This window comes from Neodiprion lecontei, chromosome 2 (genome assembly GCF_021901455.1).
Source record: "Neodiprion lecontei isolate iyNeoLeco1 chromosome 2, iyNeoLeco1.1, whole genome shotgun sequence".
Lineage (NCBI taxonomy): Eukaryota > Metazoa > Arthropoda > Insecta > Hymenoptera > Diprionidae > Neodiprion > Neodiprion lecontei.
In genome coordinates, this window is record NC_060261.1 from 19,486,778 (window position 1) to 19,499,340 (window position 12,563).

At 41.4% G+C, this 12,563-nt stretch overlaps 1 protein-coding gene across 1 annotated transcript; it reads right to left on the reverse strand.

Annotated features, from left to right (window-relative positions):
- Positions 1-11,096: 11,096 nt before the first annotated feature.
- LOC107221667 lies at positions 11,097-12,119 on the reverse strand. Its single transcript, XM_015660738.2, has one exon. The coding sequence runs from the start codon at positions 12,117-12,119 to the stop codon at positions 11,097-11,099; it is 1,023 nt and encodes a 340-aa protein (XP_015516224.2).
- Positions 12,120-12,563: the final 444 nt, after the last annotated feature.

Here is a 12,563-nt window from a genome sequence, read left to right on the forward strand (position 1 = left end):
TCATAGAGAATACACACAATTTACACAGTACACAAATTCAACACCAAGAAAGCCCAGAACCAACAAATCCCACACAAACATACAATACAATCCCAACACCTACACACACGCAAACTAACACGGTAACCACCAATCAAACGAACCGACACTTCACAGGAACAGACACATTTTTAGCCACCAACACATGTAACACACGACTGATGCAAAACCTAATACACCTCGAAGCATCACCAAGCGACAGAAACGTATACGAAGATCCACACATATACAGCACACAGTCAATACACCCCACAAACACAAACCACACATCAAACCCAAACAGTACATACTGGAATCAGCCAGCAATGGCAATGAAAACAATACAAACATGGAACATAAAATACTCAGGAAACACAAACGAAGACATAGACGAATTTTTACAAAATCTCCGCGACTACCAAACAGGTTATGAAATACACGACACACAATTAATCAACAACCTCAGCCCAATACTCGAAGGTGACGCAAAAAACTGGTACAGATTAAATAGAGGCAAATGGCGAACACTGGAAGAATTCGAAAGAGACATTACACACGCATTTCAAGACATACAACATAGGGACAGGCTGGAACAAAAAATCAGAAATTACGTACAAGGACCAACACAAAAAATCACACAATTCCTAATACAATTTAGAACACTACTATCACAACTAAAACCACCATACCACCCACGAACACAATTAGACCTGGCATACAGAAACATGAAAATAGAATACAAGGCATACATAAAACCATACGATTTCGCGAACTTCGACCAACTGGAAATGGCCGCAAAAGAATGGGAAGCAAATATCGAATGGGAAAACACGAGACAAACAATATTAAACAACTACACACAACCGCGAGAAACCTACACACACCAAACACACCACACACAATACATCCCATACAAGTACACACAAACACAACCCCGCCCAGCAATACTCCCAACACCAAATATACCACCGGCACTCACATACAACATACGACGAAACCAAACAAACCAAAACACACAACAGACTCGATACCCCGCAATCACGTATAACTCACCACACTACACTCAGCAACAAACGCAAACGAACTCAAACACAGGCACAACACCACGCAGATGCTTCAACTGCAACCAACCCGGACACTTCAGATGGCAATGCACACAAACACAGAACCAGGGAAACGAGTAAGGGTTGACCCAGCAAGGGTGGAGGGCAACCCCACAAACAACACAAACACACCCGAAACAGTAGCACCTACGACAGACAACAACATAACGGAAAGTAGATTCCACATCAGAATCGAAATACACGGTCACGAATTTAACGCACTAATAGACACAGGCGCAACACACTCATACCTAGGCGCAGAAGTAATACAAATACTACACAACACAGACACACAAATAAACAACACACCCGACAGAACAGCTACAATGGGAAACGGAACACAGGTGACGATAGAAGGAGCAGTCACACTCCCAATACGCCTCGGCAACATAACAAAAGAAATTAAGTTCGGATTAATATCAAACTTAGGCTCGCAATGTATCATTGGTAACAGCGACTTAATAAGATTTGGAATAATAATAAATTATGGAAAAAACACATGGTCACTGATAGACGACCCACAGACACACTACCACATGCAAACTAGACCACAAGAACTACCAACACCACTCAAAGAATACACACAAATACATCAAACACGAGAATCACGACACCAATCAACACAAACACACACAAAACAAGCAAAAGCAGCAGAAAAATTAGAAGCAACGAAACAACAAACAAACCCGAAAACAACAGAAAGACATGAAAACACAAAAAAAAAAACAACCATAAAACAAAAACCACTAACACCAACACTACCCAACACAAAGACACCACCGGAAAACACCCCCCAAAAAGACAACCCACAGAACACACAAATCACAAATCAAAAAATCATACCCACAAACGCACAAACAACAGACGACACACAAACCGACAAAGAAACCGAACCACAGATATGCGCAGGAATACAAGAACTCACACAATCACAACACACACAACTACAGACGATAATACAGCAGAAAACCTCAACACTACCAGGCCAACTCGGGCTAACACACCTAATTAAACACAAAATAGACACACAAGGACACGCACCCATAAAACAAAGATACTATATGGTATCACCAAAAATTAGAGAAGCCATCCACACAGAAATACACAAAATGCTGAGAGAAGACGTGATAGAACCATCAGAAAGCGAATGGTCGAGCCCAATTGTCATGATAAGAAAACCAAATAACACATATCGCTTCTGCCTAGACTTTACGAAGGTTAACTCAGTATCAAAAAAAGACGCATACCCACTACCATACATGACAGCAATATTAGACAAACTACGGACAGCACAGTACATATCAAAAATCGACTTAAGCCAAGCATACTTCCAAATACCACTCGACAAAGACAGCAAACACATAACAGCCCTTACAGTCCCGGGAATGGGCTTATTTCAATTTAAAAGAATGCCATACGGACTGACAGGCGCACCAGCGACATTCCAAAGACTACTAGACAGACTCATAGGCCCAGAATGCGAACCATATGCATTCGCATACCTAGACGACATAATAATAGTAACACAAACATTCGACGAACACTTACAAAGACTAGAGCAAATACTAAAAAGAATTACAGACGCAGGACTGACAATAAACCCAGAGAAGTGCGAGTTCGGATGCGCACAAGTAAAATATCTCGGATACATAGTAGACAGACACGGACTACACGTAGACCCCGACAAAACACAACCCATAGAAAACTACCCAAGCCCAAAAACAATAAAACAATTACGGAGACTAATTGGGATGGCATCATGGTACAGACGCTTCATACCTAACTTCGCACACATTACAGAACCACTAACACGACTACTGAAAAAAGACCAGAAATGGCACTGGGGGGAAGAACAAGAAAACGCAATGAACACAATCAAACACGCACTCACATCACCACCCACACTCGCATGCCCAGACTACACACAAACATTCACACTACAAACAGACGCTAGCGGAACAGGGATAGGTGCCGTACTAACACAATCTCTCGATGACGAAGAGCATGTCATAGCCTACGCTAGCCGTGCGCTAAGCGAGGCAGAACGTAAATACTCAACAACTGAGAGAGAGTGTTTGGCGGTACTCTGGTCCATCAAAAAATTCAGACCCTACGTGGAAGGTTACCACTTCAAAGTCATTACAGATCACCACGCACTGAAGTGGCTTAGACAATTAAAAAACCCCACAGGCCGACTTGCACGATGGGCACTAGAACTATTAGAATACGACTTTGACATTACACACAGAAAAGGTACAATGCACGACGTGCCAGACGCACTTTCAAGACGACACGAAGACGAAGAACACATAGACACAATAGAAGACACGACAGACAAGTGGTACACATACAAAAAAACACAAGTACAAACACGCCCAGAGAAAAACGAGTCGTGGCGAATCAGAAACAATCAACTATACTTCCACCGCCCTAACCCCCTACACTCAAACCTCCTACCAGACACAAACCCATGGAAACTAGTCATACCCAAAGACAAAATAACACACATACTACACGAAAACCACGACGTAACACAAGCAGGACACTTAGGGATCGAAAAAACATACCAACGAGTAGCAAAAACATATTATTGGCCAGGGATGTACAGAGACACAGTAAACTACATAAAAAAATGTGACACATGCCAAAGAACAAAAACAATACAAGTGCGACCGGCAGGACTAATGGGCATGAGAATTATCGAAGAACCATGGACAGTAGTAGCCTCCGACATCATGGGCCCACTCCCACGATCAAAAAAAGGAAACCAATACATCATAGTGTTCGAAGACCTATACACTAAATGGGTGGAAATCATACCGACACGCAAAGCAAACGCCAAAACAGTAGAACAGACATTCCACTCACACGTAATATCACGATGGGGTACACCACGCATACTACTGACAGACAACGGCACACCATACATAAACAAACTCATACGCGAACTGACACAAAAATTCAACATAAGACACGCAACAATCCCCCCATACCACGCACAAGCCAACCCCGTAGAGCGAGTCAACAGAACCGCTAAAACAATGATCCAAGCCTACGTAAACAACGACCACACAGAATGGGACATACACTTACAAGACTTACAATTTGCAATCAATACATGTACACACACATCAACTAAACACACACCAGCCTTTTTAAACCTAGGAAGGGAATTAAATCCCACACAATGTCTAAGAAATCAGTTAGAGAACCACGACGAAGTAGAATTACAAGACACAGACAGATGGACAGACCACTTGAGACGACTACAAATACTTAGAGACGAAGTACAGAGGCACTTGATAGAAGCAAACGAAAAACAAGCACACTACTACAACCTACGAAGACGAGACATTCAATTCAAGGAGGGAGACAGAGTACTAAAAAAGAACCACACACTCTCATCCGGACCAGAACGAACGACAGCTAAGTTAAATAAAAAATTCATAGGCCCATACATAATCACTAGAAAAGTCTCACCCACAATATACGAATTAACAACAGAGAGCGGTAGAAATATGGGAAAATGTCATATAGAAGACCTAAAATTATATACATAATCAAATAACACACCCCGAAAATAAACTAACATGTGTATTCACTCCACAGAAACACAACATGGAAAACCAACAAACAAAAATACCGGCCCTGATGACGCTGCGACTGACGAGACCGACGACAACGACGACACCAACAGAAAAAACACCACTATTACAAACACCAGGACAGGCCCCACACCCACACAAATACAGACGCGACGGCACACACCTGACGGAGACCCGACAAACCCTACTACCGACACCCCCCACATACAGAAAGGTAATACTGACCACCACGACGACAACACACTTAACAACCACTGCACCCACAGCCACACAGAGACACTCACAAACACACACAACGATGACCACACACACAATTACACCCTCCGGACCAAGGCAATGCCCGAAATGCAACGGGCTGGTCCGGGGCATCAAATACACAGAACACATACAAACATGCACACAAACTAACACAGACACACCACACCCACCACAAATTATCACACACCCACCAACAGTTATCCACACCACACGAACCACGGCCACACACACGACTACACACCCACCTACCAAGAAACAAACACCCCATACAACCACACGCCCCACACCCACACCAACACCACGGTACACACCACCCCCCACACCGACCCCCCAATGGGCACACACCAGATTCGCGAGACCACCACAGAAGACAGAGGACAGGATCTTACAGACATTCGCTAACATGGACAGACACACAGAATCGACACAGACAAAACAAACATGCAAACAATACACAGGACCACCCCCCGAGATAATAGCCATAATCGCAAGTTTAGTACCAGCAAGCACCCTACACGACGAATTACGAGCACATAAAGAAAGATACATGACTAGACGCGCACACGAACGCACAGACACTGACGAAACAGAAGCCAGCACCTCAACACACCAACCACACACCACACATCAAACAGCACCACACAAAACACAACCCCACAACACACCAGACACCGACAGCGACACAGATTCCACCACCTCCACCGCAGAGACAGTCATACACATCGAAACCACACACACAGGCACACTACAAACACAAACGACGGACAACGACACAGACAGTAACACCGACACCACCTCACTCACGGACACAGTCGAACATACACAAACACCCCAACCAGCCACACACACCACACGGGACTCAAAACGATACAAAAAACGAAAATCAATACGGAAACAGAAAAAAGAACAAAACAGGAAACACTAGACAAACTGACAACACCAAACGGACGGACGAACAACGACGCACACACAACACGGGACGCAATACGATACAAAAAAAAAAAAAAAAAAAAAAAAGGGACAAAACAGAAAACACCAAATACACTAACAACACCAAACCGACGGACGAACAACGACAGACGGAGGCCAAAGAAACAGAACACAACCCAAAAAGAGTGAAGAGAAGGGAGAAGAAACCACGAGCCACGAGGTACAAAGAACAACGCAAAAACTCACCAAGACCCACACCGACGAGAGCCACCGTACCAAAACCAAAAATTCAAGTACAAAATAATATAAGAATAGAATAAGTTTATATAAGAAAAAAAAAAAAAAAAAAACATGATTTTGATTAAGACACACGAGACTAAGTAGAATAAGTAGATATAAGACGACCCACAACCCACACCAAACACACACCCCGCAAATACAACCCAACCTCCATCCCTTAACCCCGACAGATCGGAGCAGACAACACAGAAACAACAAAAATAACAAAAGGAGAATACACAGACGAAAGGACCACAAAATCCGTCACCGAAACCGGCTCACCCTATAGGCCTCGCCCCGCGTGGGGAGGGGGGAGTTGTGACGTTGCACCTAGAGTGCAAGTCACAACAAACCCCAAACCCGCGGGGAAGAGCCGAACGGGTGAGCCCTGTCCCGTCGGAAAAGACCCGAACATCGTCGAAGCCCCCCGACGCTCGGCAGAGCCGAGCGCGAGATTCAGTACGAGCACGGCCGTAGCAGCAGCCACACCGGCGTAGACGAAACCCAAGAGCGAAAGCGAGAGAGAGAAAGAGAAAGAAAGAGAGAGAGTCACCGACACACACACACACACCGAACACCCAGCTACCCTCCACAGCACCTCAAGACCTCCACACACACACGTCGACGTAACCAGGTTAGCCTGCCTTCTATCGCCGATCTGCTCCTCCCCTCGCAATACCAACCCTGTCTACCACACACTCCCCGTCACTCTACACCACCCTCCCCTCGCCATATCAACCCTTCCGACCCCACATTCCCCGTCACCTCCCACTCTCCTTCCCCCCCCCCCCCCCCTGCGCGCGTATCTGTAAGTTAGTATTAAGCAACGCTAAGGGCTGAGGCGTGATCAGCCACCGCTTACGTCTACAACCCTTTTGTAAATCTTAATTTAAGTCGAGCCCTGGTGCAAAAGAAAAAAAAATACACACACTAAGTTTTACCGATCATATCCGCCCCGTCTCTAATTGTCTTCCCCACCCATATTATTCGTGCGGACTCAAAATCCGTCACAATGTTTTCTTCAAACTTTCCAATAAGTTCTGATCCATTGTATGAATGTTCCAAATTACAATCCATAAAGTACATTAACTGGCATTTCTTTGAAGAATAATATTTTCATTTCAATTAATATGTGAGCAAATGATTGAAAAATGTGTAGGAGTTTCTTAATAATTATGTTTATTTTTGAAAAATTTAATGAATGTAAAAATTTTGTTTTTTTCTGAATTTTTATTTTTTTAGAAGTATGTTACGGGGTAGATTGCGTAGGCTCCGATGAGCGGTAATCGGAGCTTACTCCACGCCGAGCCAAGGTGTTATTTGGCTATTATAGGGTCCGTTCACGTCGACTATGCACTCGCGTGCTACTACTCCCAATGCAGGAAGTGAATGGAATAGAAAGGGATTGGTATTAAGGGAAGGTAAACGATTTAGAGTATATGATTGTTTATTAGTGGTCAATGCAACGGAGTCGGTCAAGGGGAAAAAGGGATGGTCTTGGTTTAGAGGGATAGGTGTCTTGCTTGAGCGCTGGGATGGATCTGCCTGGTTTTGCGGGATGTAGCAGGCAAGCTAGCCGCGAGTTACAGAAGAATCTGCTGACTCGCGAACGATAAGAGTAGACTACAGAGCGTAAGGTAACTAAGAGCGTGGGAAAGGAATATGAAGTCTGGAGGACGTAACACGCCCCCGCTTGGGGAAGAACATTCGGTGAGGGTACGAAATAGGATGTTCGGAAGGCAGCGGAATGCCATAAAACGTAGTGACTCACTTATAGAATATTACAAAGAAAGGTCTCAAAATCTAGCGCCTAGATATTAGTGCGCGTTTAAGTGGGTTAGTATACATTTGAACAAGATTTTCTGAATGACATCTTATAAATGTGGTGGTATATATGATAGATATCGTATATGTGATAGATATTGTGTATATTATAAACGAAACTTATGCAACGTGCTGATGATTATATTATGGCTGCAGATTATTACGGGCAGAATAAGGCAATGAAAGAATATGATTGCCAATAGTGGAGGGCTTAGCGCCAGACTTCGAGTGGTTCGGAGCTATCGTTAAGGCTTTGCTCGGGGAGCAATTTACGCGGCTTAGGTATGCCTAGTTCCGTCATTTCAATTTCCGATTGGGTCCGGAGCAGCGACGAAGAGCGAGAAGGCAGGTCATCGGGAAATTTCTAGGTGCGGGTGGCGCGTAGGAATTTGGGATTTTGTACGACGCGGGTGAGGGATATGTTTAAGGCTGGAAATAATTTGTTCTGGTGATAGAATTTTAGGCTGGACGATACCTTTTTGGGCGAAGGGGATAAGCTTTTACTAAGCTGGACAGGTCAAGTTCGTATTCGTTCAAGCGTCGGTCTAGGTCAATTAGTCACTTGAGTCTGCCAATTTCAATTTATTGAAATGGACGGTTTTAGTTTTTCGGGGGGTAATCCAAATTTCTGCGTTAATATTGGCAATTATGCGTTTAATCGTATACACTCCTTTATAGTGGTCGTCGAATTTGGATCGCGTTTCATTTAGTAGATAGACCTTTTGACCTGCTTCGAAACTTTGGCTGTTGGCATTACGGTCGTAATACGTCTTGGAACGATGCTTTCCTTGGTGTAGGTTGGACGCGGCGTGTTTTCGTATGCTGGATAGATTAGCGATTAAGTCTAGAAGGAAGGATTCGTAGGAATGAGTATACGCGCTGGCAGGGTTCGCATCCGTTGGGAGTCGGGCTTGAGAGCCAAAAATTAGTTGAAGGGGGGTGAAGTTAATATCTTTGTGCTTCGCGGTGTTATAACAAAAAATTGCAGAGCGGATCTAATCGTCCCAGTCTTTACCAGCATCCGTGTAGTGTTTGATGTGCTCAGTGAGAACAAGGTTACTGCGTTCGAGCGATCCGTTCGACTGTGGGCGGTAATCTGTGGTTCGTATTTGCTTAATTTTGAAAAGTTTACAGAGTTGTTTGATGACAGTGCTCATGAAATTCTGTCCTTGGTCTGTGAGTATTGCTCAAGGAGCACCGTAACGTGTAATGTATTCTTTTGCGAATGATGCGCCTATAGTTTTGGCGGTGGCATCAGGTAAAGGGATGGCGTCCAGGAATTTTGTCAAATTGCATTGTATAGTCAAGAGATATTTGTTGTTCGATTTAGTAAGGGGTAGAGGTCCAACAATATCTAATGCCACTTTGTCGAATGCATCGGCAGGCGTGTCCGTTATCATCATTGGCAATCTGGTTTTTACTCTGACCAATTTTTTTCTTTAGCAACTCTCGCAAGTTCTTATGGAATCTTGGATTTGTTCTTTCATACGGGGCCAAAAATACTATTGTCTAATGCGGTTATATATTTGAGTGATACCTTGATGACCGTCGATCAACGATTCGTGGCATTCTTTGATTATTTCTTTTCGTAAACATTCGTCTGGGATGACAGTCGTGTTTCGACAAAGCATGATTTGAATTTCTAATGAATAAGAATTCTCGACCTCGCATATAATCTATTATAGAATCTTGGTGATCGGTCAATTAATTAAACGTATTTTTAGTTAACGTTTCGACCCGGATATGGGCCCTCCTCAGAACGATTTATTTATTCAACTGTCAAGAACAACAAAAAATTTTTTAAATAATAATACTAGAAGTACAATCAGACATTAAATATTGTAGATGTAATACTCTTAGGGCTATTATATATTATTGGTTAGTGAGAAAAATTTGATCAATTGAAAAAAGAAAGGCTTAGAGTGTTATTTACCTTTTTTTTAAAGTAAGCGGACTAAGATGCAGTCGAATTCACAATTTACAATTTGTGGAGACAATGTTCTTTGAGTGACGGTAGTCATTGTCACTCTTCTAGTTATTTTACATGTGAGAGTTAATAGTTGGAAGTCATTGATTGAAAAGATTAAAGAACTACGTTTCTTCACAGTCTATATGTCATTGTATTGAAAAGTTTTAAAGAAGGTCTTTTTAGCAGTAAAATTAGTTTGCAAAGTGTCCAAGAAGTGGAGCTAGGCTCTTTATGACTATGTTCCCCATGTCTACCAAAAATTATTATTGGTTGAACCGATTGGGTCAACAGGTGAATAGCGACTGATGGGAGAAACAAATATGATCCAGAGTGAAGGTGGACCTAATATAAACAATTATACGGAAAAACAAAAAATATTTTATGAAAAAAATTATGTAGAAAAACTGTGTTATGGGGACAAAAATTTTATGTATCTAGTTAAGGTTAAACAATATTTGTTGTGTGGGCGGAGATTAGAGGTTTGTAAATATTACTTAAATGTTCAACATCTTGTCTAAGATTAACGGAATTGGTGTGACCTACAATGTTGCACATTTCTAGTAATAGTCTTTTATAGTAATTGGGTTCTTCACAAAGGATGTTTGTATTGTCGTAGTTAAAAGTATGTTGTTTATTGATACTATGTTTTGTTAGAGCGGTGTGACGTTCTTCAATCTCATGTACATTGCGTTGATGTTCTTTGATTCTGGTGTTAAGGTGGCGGCCAGTTTGTCCGATATAAACTTGGTTGCAATCATTGCAAGGTATTTTATACACAACATTGGATCGTTTGCCAATGGGGATCTTATCTTTTCCAGTGTCAAAGACTAATTGTAAATCTTTTGAATTTTTTCCAACAAACTTGAGATTATGTTTGGTAAATAGACGGTTCAATGACTCAAAGAGACCAGATACATATGGGATGGGAATATATGTAGTAGCAGGTCTATTGTTATCGTCTGCAGGAGCAGAGTCAATATTATTGTCAGGTAAGTTCTTGATGTAGGTGCGTCTCTTATTTATATATTTGTGTAATAGGCAATGAGGATAATCATTCCATTTTAGTATATTGTATATGAGTGCCAGATTTTTTTCGTGGAATTCAGTACTTTAAAGTTTGATGGCTCGGTCAACTAGGTTAATGATAGTGCCTATTTTGTAGGACATTGGGTGGTGAGAATTAAAATTCAAATATCTTTGAGACCAGTTTTTTTTGTGGAACCAATCTGTTTTGATATTATTGTTGTTGTGTATCAGCAATAGATCTAAGAAATTGATGGCGTTATTTTCTTCTATTTCAATAGTAAATTGTAATCGTGGATGATATCGGTTAAAAATATTAAGAGTGTGATCTATTTTTTCTTTAGGAACAGCAGTAAGAATATCATCAACATATCGAAAATAGAACGGTAAATCAAAATCAAGATTGTTAATGCAAGACATTTCCAAGTCTTCCATGACAAGGTCTGACAAGTTCGGAGAGAGGGGAGATCCCATGGGCAACCTGAATTGTTGTGCATACGTATCATTGTTAAATTTGAATATTGCAGAATCAAAACATATTTTTAAAGCTTTATTCAGTTCAATAAGAGGAATTGGGATCTTATTTTCAAGTGAAGCCCAACGGTTGTTCACTGCGCGCAATGCAAGATCTGTCGGAACGTTGGTAAAAAGAGCTATTACATCTAGCGATATTAAAGTATAGTTGTCTGGAATAATCAGTGTTTTTATTGTGTCAACTAAGGAAAAGCTATCTTTAACTCTAGAGGTGGGAGGTGTGATATTAGTGGTGAGCCATGAATTAATTATCTTGGATAAGGCATAAGTCGGGCTATTGACAAATGAGACAATAATTCCTAATGGGACTTTCTCTTTGTGAATTTTAAGTAGCCCATATGCACGTGGGGGGACACTATCATAAGTAGAAATGCTTCTGTGTAAGTTTTTGTTTATTAGTTTGGTGTTAAACCAATTGAACTTGAGTCTGTTCACTCTAGTTTGTAGGGAGTTGCACAGGTCGTATTTAGCAATTCTGTAGGTGTTAGTGTCCGAAAGCTGTTGCCTCATTTTGTTATTGTAAGTGTCTTTATGCATAGCTACAGACGTGTTGCCTTTATCCGCTTTTAGAAACATGATATTAGGGTTGTTTTTTTTAAAAATCACGGTATCGCGAATTTTTTTGTCAGTGACTGAATTATTGTTATTGTTTCTGGAGTACTTTGTTTTCTTCTTAACTCCTACATGTAAAATAACTAGAAGAGTGACAATGACTACCGTCACTCAAAGAACATCGTCTCCGCAAATTATAAATTGTGAATTCGACTGCATCTTAGTCCGCTTACTTTAAAAAAAAGGTAAATAACACTCTAAGCCTTTCTTTTTTCAATTAATCAAATTGTTCTCACTAACCAATAATATATAATAGCCCTAAGAGTATTACATCTACAATATTTAATGTCTGATTGTACTTCTAGTATTATTATTCAAAAAATTTTTTGTTGTTCTTGACAGTTAAATAAATAAATCGTTCTGAGGAGGGCCCATAGCCGGGTCGAAACGTTAACTAAAAATACGTTT

Bases quoted from the DNA above. Each gene is read 5' to 3' on its own strand.
- LOC107221667 (XM_015660738.2), bottom strand. From the start codon at position 12,119: ATGTTTCTAAAAGCGGATAAAGGCAACACGTCTGTAGCTATGCATAAA.